At 41.6% G+C, this 12,341-nt stretch overlaps 3 protein-coding genes across 3 annotated transcripts; 2 read left to right on the plus strand and 1 right to left on the minus strand.

Moving 5' to 3' along the window:
- Positions 1-29: 29 nt before the first annotated feature.
- LOC119572085 (nicotinamidase-like) lies at positions 30-639 on the plus strand (the record flags this gene model as incomplete). Its single annotated transcript, XM_037919082.1, is given in 3 exon segments — positions 30-62; positions 64-97; positions 410-639. Coding segments are annotated over 3 exon segments (297 nt in total), but the record flags the coding sequence as incomplete, so codon positions are not given.
- A 5,219-nt stretch (positions 640-5,858) lies between these two features.
- Positions 5,859-7,565, plus strand: LOC119572086 (dihydropteroate synthase-like). The gene is made up of 4 exons (XM_037919084.1): positions 5,859-6,342; positions 6,508-6,581; positions 7,001-7,270; positions 7,458-7,565. The coding sequence occupies exons 1-4, from the start codon at positions 5,859-5,861 to the stop codon at positions 7,563-7,565; spliced, it is 936 nt and encodes a 311-aa protein (XP_037775012.1).
- Positions 7,566-11,462: 3,897 nt separating this feature from the next.
- On the minus strand, positions 11,463-12,075 carry LOC119572087 (uncharacterized protein YdeI-like). The gene is made up of 2 exons (XM_037919085.1): positions 11,667-12,075; positions 11,463-11,578 (listed from the first exon to the last, which is right to left on the minus strand). Exons 1-2 carry the CDS (start codon positions 12,073-12,075, stop codon positions 11,463-11,465), a joined length of 525 nt encoding a protein of 174 aa, XP_037775013.1.
- Positions 12,076-12,341: the final 266 nt, after the last annotated feature.

The raw sequence follows: 12,341 nt of genomic DNA on the forward strand, positions 1-12,341 counted from the left end.
CCCAGCAAGCACTCAAAACAACCGCCCTAATCCTAGTGGATATACAAAACGATTTCCTGCGAACTCGGAACATTAGAAGTACCGGACGGAAATGAAAGTTGTTCCTATTGCGAATAAATTAATGCCTGCGTTCAAGCACGTGATAGCGACACAGGACTGGCATCCGGCTGACCATAAGAGCTTTGCCGCCAATCAATTTTTGGGCGAAGCCCCGGGGGCAAATCATCGAAATCAATGGATTACAAACAAATTCTCTGGCCCATTCATTGCGTACAAGGAAGCCTTGGGGCGGAATTTGTAAACGAACTGAACCAAGAAGGAATCACAAAGATATTTCCCAAAGGGACGGATAAGGAAATGGATAGTTATAGCGGGTTTTTTTGGGACAATGGTAAACGGAAATCCACAGGACTTTCAGCCTACCTGAAAAAACAAGGAATAGACACCTTATATATAAGGGGACTCGCTACGGATTATTGCGTAAAATTTACTTGTCTGGATGCAATATCCGAGGGTTTTGAAACCTATTTGATTGAGGACGGGACAAGGGGTGTGAATCTCAAGGAGGGCGATGTGGAGAAGGCGTTTCCCAGGAAATGCGGGAAGCGGGAGTTATTGTCATCCAGTCTGATGACTTAGATTTTTAGCATAAAAAAGAACCCCCTTTAAACCATCCTGCATTTCCACAGTCATAAAGTAAAATTCTACAAAAAATAAAAAAGATATTTTCAATAGCTATTATTGCTATGCTTTACATGGGCTTTCGCCAATGCACAACATAAACATCAAAAAGGCGACCGCCTAGAAATGGATGAAGAAGGACTTGGGACTAACAGACGAGCAGGTCAGGCAGATAGAATCGAATAAGAAATCCCCCACACGAGGAGATGAGGAAAATCAAGGAATCTGATTTGAGCCATGAAGAGAAGAGGGAGAAATTATCCATGCTCAGAGAAAAGAGCAAAGCCCAAATGGGTGGCATCCTGACAGAGGAGCAGAGAGCGAAGCATGAAAGCATAAGGGCGGAGCATAAATCCAAATTTGAGGGAATGCGGAATGCCATGAAGGAGAAAAAAGGGAAAAAATGAAGCCGATGAGGGAAGAAATCAAAGGCATACAAAAAAAAGAATGTAGAACCGTTTATGGCCGCACAACGTGCCAAACTGGGTAAGGCAATGAAAAAGAAGGACAGAAAATTCATTTATGGTATCCGGGAAGATTTGAAAAAGGACAAAGGGGGAAATGAGAGCCAAGATGGAGGCTAGGAGAGAAGAGTTCAGGGACAAGCGTGAGCAGGGGAAAAGAAAAAGGAGCAGAAAGGGGAAATGGGGGAGCGACCGCACAGAGGAACCATAAAGGAAAGATGATGCACCATCTGCAAGAGAAGTATGCAGACCAGATGGAGGGGATCAGATCCCTTGCTGAAAAATACGCTGCGGATATTGAGAAGCTGGAAACAGAAATCAAAGCCCAAAAATCGACATGGGACAATGACATTACGGCTATCAAAACCAAATATGGTTTCGATAAGGAGGAAATGGAGAAGCACCATGGAAAGGGAATGAAGGGACGGAAAGGAAAAATCGGGTGAGAAAGGAACACAAATCATCTTGTACCAAGGAAGAGGGTGCAGCCTGCTGCCCGAAGATGCAGGAAAGAAATCCGATACAGGCAAGGGAAAAATCAGAAGAGAAGAAATGAAGAAAATCGGTTTCCCTTCTCATGCCATCAGAACCAGGGAAGAGCCGAGGCCTCGGTTGAAAAATCACGAAAGACCTCCCAGGAGTCCAAGGTATATCCCAATCCATCCAATAATTCCAATACATTGGAAATAAAAGTGGAGGAAGCAGGACAATATAAAGTGGAACTGTTCGATAATACAGGTAAGAGAATCAAGAAGTGGCAAATGAAAAACTTCCACAAGGAGCAAAAAACTACAAGTGGATTTGGATGACCTTGCACCCGGTGCCTATTATTATATGATAGAATCCCCCTCAGGAAGAAGCACGGTCAAGTTGTCAAAAGATAGGTTCTTATTCTGATTACGAATTTGATTTAATGAGGGCATGACAGGAAGTCATGCCCTCATTTTTACTTGGAAATAGGGCGGATATGTTTGTGACATATAGAAGCCCTCTGCAACAATTCAGAAATATTTTTACATTTGTTCCTCCAAAGAATTTTGTGGAAGGATAAAACTAAATCTTTTCATGCTCCGTTACATAGACTCTATTACGAAAAATTGACACCATAGATGGCAAAGAATTTACTTATAGTCGAGTCCCCGGCAAAGGCAAAGACGATAGAGAAAATACTAGGAAAGGACTTTACGGTAAAATCCAGTTATGGACATATCCGTGATTTGGAAAAAGGAAACAAAGCCATTGATATTGAAAATGGATTCGAAACCCAAATACATCGTCTTCTCCTGAAAAAACCAAGGTGGTAAGCGAACTCAGGAACTGGGTGAAGAAAACGGATGAGGTATGGCTCGCAACGGATGAGGACCGTGAAGGAGAAGCCATTTCATGGCATTTATGTAAGGTCTTGGGACTGGATGAAAATACAACCAAACGTATCGTATTCCGTGAAATCACAAAGCCGGCCATCCAAAAAGCCGTGACTAACCCTAGGACAGTTGATCTGAACTTAGTCAATGCACAGCAGGCACGTAGAATCCTGGACAGATTGGTAGGGTTTGAACTTTCAGGCGTTCTTTGGAAAAAAGTAAAATCCAAACTTTCCGCAGGACGTGTGCAGTCCGTAGCTGTAAAATTACTGGTGGATAGGGAAAAAAGAATCCTAGCCTTCAATCCTACTTCATTCTACAAATCAATGCAAGGTTTGATGTACAGGACAAAAATGGCAGAAAAGCCGTCCTTGATGCCGAAATGCCTACGAAAATTCGATGCGGAAGCTGATGCCAAATCCTTTTTGGAATCCTGTATCAATGCTTCATTCACCATAAACGACATCCAGAAAAAACCACTCAGAAGAAAACCGACGGCACCTTTTACGACTTCAACCCTACAACAAGAGGCAAGTAGGAAATTGGGGTTTTCCGTTTCCCGAACGATGTCCACCGCACAGCGTCTATATGAGCAAGGTTTGATTACCTACATGAGAACGGATTCCAACAATCTGAGTGAAGTGGCATTGCAGAACATTGCGGCCGAAATCGAATCCCAATTCGGGGAGGAGTACCTGCAAGTAAGGACGGTATAAATCCAAGGACGGGAACGCCCAGGAAGCACACGAAGCCATCCGCCCTACATACATACAGAACAGCCGGGGCGGTCGGGATTCTGACCAGCAGCGCTTGTATGAATTAATCTGGAAAAGAACCATTGCCAGCCAGATGTCCGATGCACAACTGGAAAAAAAACAACGGCCAGGATCGGAATTTCTTCCCAGCCTACGGCAGTGCTGAACGCTACGGGTGAGGTATTGAAATTTGATGGTTTCCTAAAGGTCTATCTGGAATCCAAAGAAGATGAGGATGAGGATGAGGACGATACGAAAGGAATGCTTCCCCCTTTGAGAGTAGGACAGGATTTGTCACTATTGGATATGAAAGGAAGGGAACGTTTTACACGCCCACCATCGAGATATTCAGAGGCAGCTTTGGTAAAGAAACTGGAGGAACTGGGGATTGGCCGCCCATCCACTTATGCACCTACCATCAGCAAGATAACCGGCCGTCGAGAGGGTATGTGACCAAGGAATCCCGTGAGGGAACGCCTAGGGATTACAGGGAATTGGTTTTGGTGAATGGAGCAGTTTCTGAAAGCACCTTGCAGGAGAATACAGGCGTGGCCAAGAACAAACTATTTCCTTCTGATTTGGGAATCCTGGTTTGTGATTTCTTGGAAGAACACTTCGAGGAAATCATGACATATTCCTTTACGGCAGATATTGAAAAGCAGTTTGATGACATCGCCCAAGGAGAAGAGGAATGGACGGAAATGCTTAGGGATTTTTATTATCCATTCCATGAGAGGATTGAGGAAAACAATAGAGAATGCGGATCGTGCCACAGGAGAAAGAATCCTAGGGAAAGATGATGAAAACAGGCCGTACCATTCTAGTGCGTATGTCCAAGTTCGGACCCGTGGTCCAAATCGGCGCCCCGGACGAATTGGAAGAAGGCGAAAAACCAAAATATGCCAATCTAAGTGCCGGACAATCCATGGCAACAGTTACGCTTGAGGAGGCAAAGGACCTCTTCAAACTACCTCGTTCCCTAGGGGATTACAAGGGCAGGAAGTGGTGATAGGTGCAGGCCGTTTCGGACCCTATGTAAGATATGATGAGAAATTCATCTCCATCCCTAGGGATGAGGACGCCATCACACTTTCCAAGGAAAGAGCCATTGAACTGATTCTAGAGAAAATCAAGCAGGACGCTCCTATATATATGTATCAGGAAAAACCCGTGACCCAAGGAAAAAGGACGTTTTCGGACCTTTCATCAAATGGGATGGGATGTTCATCAATATCCCTAGGCGTTTTGCCCGGATAATCTATCGGATGCGGACATTGTGGAGTTGGGTGGAGGCCAAGATAGAAAAGGAAGCGAACCGTTATGTCCAAAGATGGGATGAAGAGAAGATTGCCATCGAAAATGGAAGATGGGGCCCTTTCATCCGCTTCAAGAAAAAATCGGTCAAGATTCCGAAAAAGGACGATGGCAAACGCTGGACTTCCGAGGAGGCAAAGGAACTCACGCTTGAGGATTGTAAGAAGCTGATCGAAGCAGAAATCCCCGATGCTTTTGCCGCCAAGAAGAAGAAAACAGCCGCCAAAAAGAAAACAACGGCCAAGAAGAAGGCAGCACCAAAGAAGAAATAAGTTGGAATTTTAGATATTTAGAAAAGTTAGGTTGTGAAAATCTCATAAACTAGTCAATGATCCTAAACACTAGAACTCAAAAAAAGTGTTTAGTTCCAAATATTCAAAATCTAAATATCTAAAATTCTAAATTATGATGGATTACAAAAAGCTAAATTTTTGGAAAAATCCCATGAATTGGCTCTTGAAGTTTATCACTTGACTAACGAATTTCCCAAGCACGAAATCTATGGGATTACTTCACAACTTAGGAGGTCTGCCTTATCCATTCCTACAAATATTGCAGAGGGTTGTGGTAGGGCATCCAAGGCAGAATTGAAAAGATTTTTGATTATTGCTAGTGGCTCTGCTGCAGAGGTAGAATATCTCATTTTCTTTGCTAAAGAAATTTCATACATATCAGACACGGAGTATGATGAGATTAATAAACGGATTATAGAACTTAAAAAGACACTAACTTCGTACAAGAATAAAATCTAAAATTCTAAATATCCAAAATTCCAAATATCTTAGCTATGAGCAAAAAACGAGACAACAAAGGCTTCGTATTCTCTACGGACGATGATTTTTCCTTTGACTATGAAGAAGAACAAGAAGAAACATTGCCACCGCAGCAGCAAAAGCTAAAAGTGTGGATAGACCGAAAGAACCGTAAAGGAAAGGATGCCACGTTGGTAAAAGGATTCATAGGAAATGAGGATGATTTGAAAGCACTGGGGGAAACTCCTCAAATCCAAATGCGGAGTAGGCGGTTCCGCCAAGGACGGAGAAATTATCATCCAAGGGGACAAACGGGACAAGGTCGTGGAAATCCTATTGGCCCAAGGCTATAGCCAACCAAAAAGGCCGGGGGATAATTTTGATATGAATGAGCGAGAATATTCCCTTCTTTTCTCCTTATGGTTGGGGTGATAAAAGAAGGAAATAAAATCCTGTAATAAATAAACTCCCGTGCTGAACCTCATCAATTGCCAAGGAAAACTCCTGGACCTATCCGCGCCCAAAATCATGGCGGTGCTGAACGTGACGCCCGATTCGTTCTATGATGGTGGAAAATATACCCAAGAGAAAAAGGTTATGGATAGGGTGGGGCAGATGCTCATTCAAGGAGCGGATATAATCGACATAGGCGGAATGTCCTCACGTCCCGGGGCGGAGATTATCTCCGTTGAAGAAGAAAAAAGGCGAGTTCTGCCGCACATCCGGAATATCCTACAATCATTTCCGGAAACCATTATTTCCATTGATACCGTTCACGGAGAAGTGGCAAGGGCCGCCGTCAATGAGGGTGCAAGCATCATCAATGATATTTCTGCCGGAACATTGGATGCAAGTATGTATGATGTGGTAGGGGAACTGAATGTACCCTATGTCCTCATGCACATGCAAGGTAAGCCCGGAACCATGCAGGACGCACCGCAATACATTGACCCCGTTCAGGATATTTTGGATTTCTTTGCTAAGGAATTGACGGAATTAGAAGAAAAGGGGCGTAAAGGATATTATCTTGGATGCAGGTTTTGGTTTCGGAAAATCCGTGGCTCATAATTATGGGATATTAAGAAGAATGGATGAGTTCAGGATTCTGGACCGTCCGATTCTGGTGGGACTATCCCGGAAATCCATGATTTATAAACCACTTGGCATAACACCGCAGGAAGCCTTGAACGGAACAACTGCCTGAATATGATAGCCCTACAGAATGGAGCGGGAATACTAAGGGTACATGATGTAAAGGAAGCGAAGAGGTGCTTGGATTATTTGGTTTATTAAAGAACTAATTTTTAACTAACTCTAAAATGAAATGCTTTCAGATGCTAGCATCCTGCCTTTGCCGGAGGTAGGATCTAATCTTAGATTGTTTATAAAATGATGAAACGGTTTTCCACCCCTAGCCCCTCCGAAGGAGGGGAAATTATGAATTGCATATTAAATGCAATTCCCCTCCTTCGGAGGGGCTAGGGGTGGTGAATAAGAAGCACATAAAAAATTATACAAAGAAGACACGTCTTTCATAAATATGTATATATTGAGCAGTCCACCTCTAAGGTGTCCGGTATCTATGTCCAAGGAGAAAATAAACCAAACAAATGACACAAGAAGAATTAGAAGAAAAGATAGAAGCATTCTATGATGCCAATCTCCATCAGGAAATCATCAATTTAATTGATGAAGTGGAGACGACGGAGGAGAATAGGGATTATTTGGAGAGTGAGAAGGGGAGAGCCTTGAATAATCTGGGGGATTATCAGGAAGCATTGGATGTCCTATTGCCCGTGAACGAAAGGGAAAACGGAACAAACGCAAGAACCAATTATCGGATTGCATACGCCTATTGTTATTTGGGCGAATACGAAGAAGCACTAGGGTATGCGGATAGGGGAATCGAATTGGATCCGGATTATGCCAGCGCCTATCAGGTAAGGGGAGAAATCCATAGGCAATTATATTATCTCCATGAAGTAGAGGAATCCTTTGCCCAATGCGAAGCCGATTTCCTGAAGGATTATGAACTAGACCCTGAAGGCAATTATACTTTTTTATTGGCTTGGAAAATTATACCAGACCCGATTATTTGAAAAATACAATGAATCCGATTTTAATCAGGCCCTTTCGTATTTTAACCAATACCTGGAAATAGATCCGGAGGATGAGGACTGCGAGGAAGAAATTCAGAAATTAAATGAGTTCAAGGAATTTCATTCCGATTTTTGATGCCGCACAAGTAAATATCCCGACACCGAATATCCCGGATGAAATGGACACATTATTATTCCAGGATAGAGGAGGATCCTGTACCGTTCGTACGAATTTGGGTTGCGGAGTATTTTGCCACTGCCGGATTTTCCGGAAATGCTGTGGATGGCTGTCCGATTGAATCATCCGGACCGGAATGGTTTTGCCGGAGCAGAGGAACTTGAAAGAATCAATGCCATTGAGGATGCCCTTGTCAGATTATTGGAGGATCATTATTCCATTTTTGCAGGCACCATGATGCTTTCCGCCAGAATCGATTTGTTTTTTTATGGGCATTCCGCCCAATTCCTCACCCGTAAGATAGAGCAGGTCATGGAAGAATTCGGGGATTATAATTTTATTTATTCCGTGGAACGCCAACCGGGCTGGGAAAGCTATCTGAATCATTTGTATCCGAATAAATACGAATACCGAACCATTCTCAACCGTATGGTTTCTGAACCAATTATTGGAAAAGAATGACAACCTCGAAAAAGAACGGGAAGTCGATCATTGGATTGATTTCAGAACGGATGAGGCGCGTACTGATTTTATCCATAAGATCATTGACGAGGTTACAGAGTCATAGGGAAGCAGGACGGAAAAGAAGGAGAATTTCCGCTGGGTATAAAATATAATGAAGTCCATTCCCGTCACACCGAATGTCATCAATAGATGCACATGGGACTTAATGGACTTGGCTGAGGAATACGGCGGACAATATGAAAGTTGGGGCTGTTCCTTGGCGGACTGATGAAGCGGTTCGTCTCCTCCCTTGCTCCGAAGGGGGGAATCGGAATCATAGCCTTATTACAAGCATGGATGTCCGGGAATACAATCTTTTCATGTTTTTTGCGTGTTATATTTACAATATAAAAACAACGAATGAGATATATATACATAATGCTTTTTTGCCTGCTTCCGTTCCTGAGCCTTACTGCACAGAAAAAATTCGGAGGCAAGACAAACGTTTCCGGACAATGGACCGGAATCGTGACTCAGGACGAGGGGGGATATAGGACAGAATATGAATTTGAGATTTATCTGGTTCAGCATAAAAATAAAATCACAGGGGCGTTCTTATGTATATATAGATGATTTGTTCGCCATTATGAACCTCAAGGGCGAACTGAGAGGCGGCGGTTTCATGGTTTTTTTGGAAGAGACGAATATCGTGGATTCCAAGAAGACGGATGATATGGAATGGTGCCTGAAAAAATCCCAACTCATCCTCACTTATAAGGATGACAAACTACACCTGGAAGGATTCTGGGCGGACTTTCCATTATTGGGGATTGTATTCCCGGAAAAGTATTCCTGACCCGGCAAGTTCCCAGAGCCTGATCTATTCCTCAATAATAATCTTTACCCTACCATCCAAAGGATCCTGGCATCCAAAAGAATATCAAAAAATGATTTTCCGTATTGTAAATAAAAAGGAATAAAATTATCCTTTCTTTCCTGCAAGGAATGTTCAGGGAAATAATTTATCCTTTAGGGTTTGTTTTTCGGTTCGTCACACCTATGCTTTTTTTTTTCTGCCCGAATCATTTTCGTTTCCAGATTCCTCCAAACCCCGGAGTGCTTTGGCCGCTTCCGATTCCGTGGATTTTTCCGATTGTGGAATCAATGGATTTTATTTTATCAATAATCGAATCATAAAATATCTGTAAATCCTTTTTTTTCCTTGTCCAATGTTTAATTTCCTCTTCCGAATATTGGACTACTTTTTCCTTTATGAGTTCATCCGTATCTTTCCCAAAATATCATTTAGCTTCAATTCCGCCTTTTCCCATTTCTTTTTTATTTCCGCTATCTATCCAGAGTACGGAATCCCGACGCACAAGCATGGGAAAAAAATACCTTAAAATAATCGAACTGTGATTTCCTTTCTCCCCAAATACCCAATTCCCCACCACCTCCGATATACGCCAGATTAGGCAATATGCTTTCCTGATACAGCGGACGCATAATGACATTCGGACTGAATCTTTCAGGTGGTTTTCTAATTCTTCCAGGGTTTTCCGGGGTGTGAATCTTATTTTCTTCATTTAATATCTCAAACCCATTTTCCGTTTTCACAAATTTTTTCCCGGGAAGCCTTCTCCTGTATAGAATATATTAATTTTCCCTTGGAAATGCCTGGCTCGAAAAACCCAATTCCTTTCCCAATTTTTTCTGCGTATTCTCCACCAATGTTTTTGAAGGCTGCTGCATTAATTCTTCCTTCATAAAGGGAATGAATAATTCCTTTAAAGCCCGGGTACTTGGGTCTATCGTTACGAGTCCGTAATCATTAAAAAGCTGCTGCGTGAGATACAGCATTCCCCCGCCATAATTATCCGTATTCCTAAATGATTCCTCTAGTAATTCAATAAACGGACTCGCATTTTCAGTATCACCGATGATTTTTTTTAATTCTTCAATCACAGGAAAAATATTCCGATTCGACATTTTTCCGACAGAACCCTTTTTCATCATTTTCCCAAGTGATTTTTTTTCCGAATATCCTAAAATGATTGATTTCCTCAAAATCATGATCTTCCGCCCCTGCCCAATAAATGGGAATGAAATGATTATCCGGGAATTTTCCTTCAACTGCCGACACAATTTAATGGCGGAAATAATCTTATATATATAATATAAGGGCCCTGTAAAAAGACTAGGCTGGTGGGCCGTAATAATCGTAAATGTATTTTCTTGGTTTAATAAATTAATATTCTCCAATACCGAATGGGAACTATTCCGCTTGGAATGTTGCCTATTCAATTCCGATACAAGAAATATTCCGATTGACTCCGAATGCCTTCCTGCTAGAAATCACTTCCTTAAAAACATCCATCTCCGGACGGAAGGAAATAAAAGAATCCAAGCGTTTGTCCTGCTCATTATAGGCATTGTCAAAATAAGAAAAAGCATGACTGTCCTTGAAGGAAATATATCTGTATTCCATGGTTTGGTTTTGTGGTGAATTGGAGAAAACCTTTATATTCTTTTCCCCACCTCTATTTTTACGATTCACATCGTCATAGATTCTTACATATTTTTCTGCATCCGAACTAATCCATGATAACAGATCGAAAATATCTATTCTTACAGTTTCCGCCGGACTAAAATCTATGGTATTTCCTTTGAAACAAATGGGTTCGTTATGGTAAACTCGATTTCTGAAATCCCTTATCCTTTGAAGTTTGACAAATATGGCACTCCTATTGATTTGAGATGGCTTATTCGGAAAACAACCAATGATGGTGTCCTCCTATTAATCTGTAATGATGCGGCTCAAAAAGTGCGGTCCAGAATCCTAGGGATTGTTCCGCAATCACTTTTCCTGACGTTATGGGCCGTCGTGTCCTTCTCAATTTTCTTTCCGCTTTCCTTACTTGATTCCGGAGGAAGAAACTTTGACCCCTTCAGGCTCTTATCATTCATGAATCCTGTCTTTTCAGCTGTTATCCAATCCGGATTTCTGAAAAACGAACTTAGTTTGTAGTGAATTTCATTCCGGAGAATGATTTCAAAAAGATTTAAAATCGGATAAAAGGATTGGGATATTCCTTAGATTTGAATCATATAGTTTTTTAGCCCTTGTCTTTGAACGCCCACAAGCTGTCAGGTATCGGTCAAGCCTCGGTTGTGATATTAATCTTTGAATTTCGGTATATTTCAAAATAATTGCTTTTCTGCTTCAGAAGTTATATCTTTGTGCCGTAATGCTTGATAAAGCCTCTTCCCTCATCGGGAACGTAATCAAGTCAAAGATATTAAAGGTTCATTGAATTTCGGTTCATTGAGCCTTTTTTAATCCCTGATTGTGCATGGGGTTTTGGACTTTGTGGGCGGGGTATTTAGTATTTATCATTCAGCCCGACACCATCAAATATTTTGTTGCTTATACTTTTTGATTCGGTTCATTCTTGTTTGTGCCTGCTTAGCTTGGGAAAAATAAATGACATAGCCCCTTTGTCTTCCGGGAGTCAGGGCATAGAAAGCTGTTTTAAATGCCGGCTCATCTTCAAAGGCTTGTAATAGTTCATCCGGAATGGGTTCCGGATTTTTTTTGAATACCACTTTTTTTGCCGCTTCGCTCGATTCCTATTGCTTCTTGAATATAATCCTTTAATATTTTTTGTGATTCTTCAATTTCTTGTGTGGTAGTGAATTTCACCAGTCGGGCTGATTGCAAATTCCCCTGCTGTTGGAGAATTTTATGAGTATCAGCCAAAAGCACTCCTTTGAAAAATCCAATGTTGGCAGATTTTTTCAAAGCATTTACCGTCACGATATTTTTCCCATTGGCAGTATATACCGGAACGCCCCATTTGATTTCTTCCGTCAATCCTGTTTCCAATACAATTTGTCGGAGTAATTCCAGTTCCTTTTTCCAATCATTCACTTTGCATTGGGGCGTTCCGCCGTATTTGCACCTCATGCAACCGTCCATCAGATATTTATCCACACTTGGGTTTGATGTTGTCTTTATTTTCATTGTTACATTGTTTCAAGAGCTTATTTGCCCGCCTTGCGTTTGCACTTTCTACATTGTAGAATGTGTTGATTCAGTTGTGATGGTTTCTGTATCAAAGGCAAAATATAGGTAATTATTGCACTTTGTTCCACCATATTATATTTTTATTTCAGGGTATTCCAATTTCGATTGTATCTGATTTTGAATCGTTTTAGTTTTTCGATTTCTTTTTTTGCCTTGTCAGTTGTTATTTTGTAATCATTCTTTAGGTAATCCACTATTTCTTC

This window comes from Penaeus monodon, unplaced genomic scaffold (genome assembly GCF_015228065.2).
Source record: "Penaeus monodon isolate SGIC_2016 unplaced genomic scaffold, NSTDA_Pmon_1 PmonScaffold_9568, whole genome shotgun sequence".
In the NCBI taxonomy this organism is placed as follows: Eukaryota; Metazoa; Arthropoda; class Malacostraca; order Decapoda; family Penaeidae; genus Penaeus; species Penaeus monodon.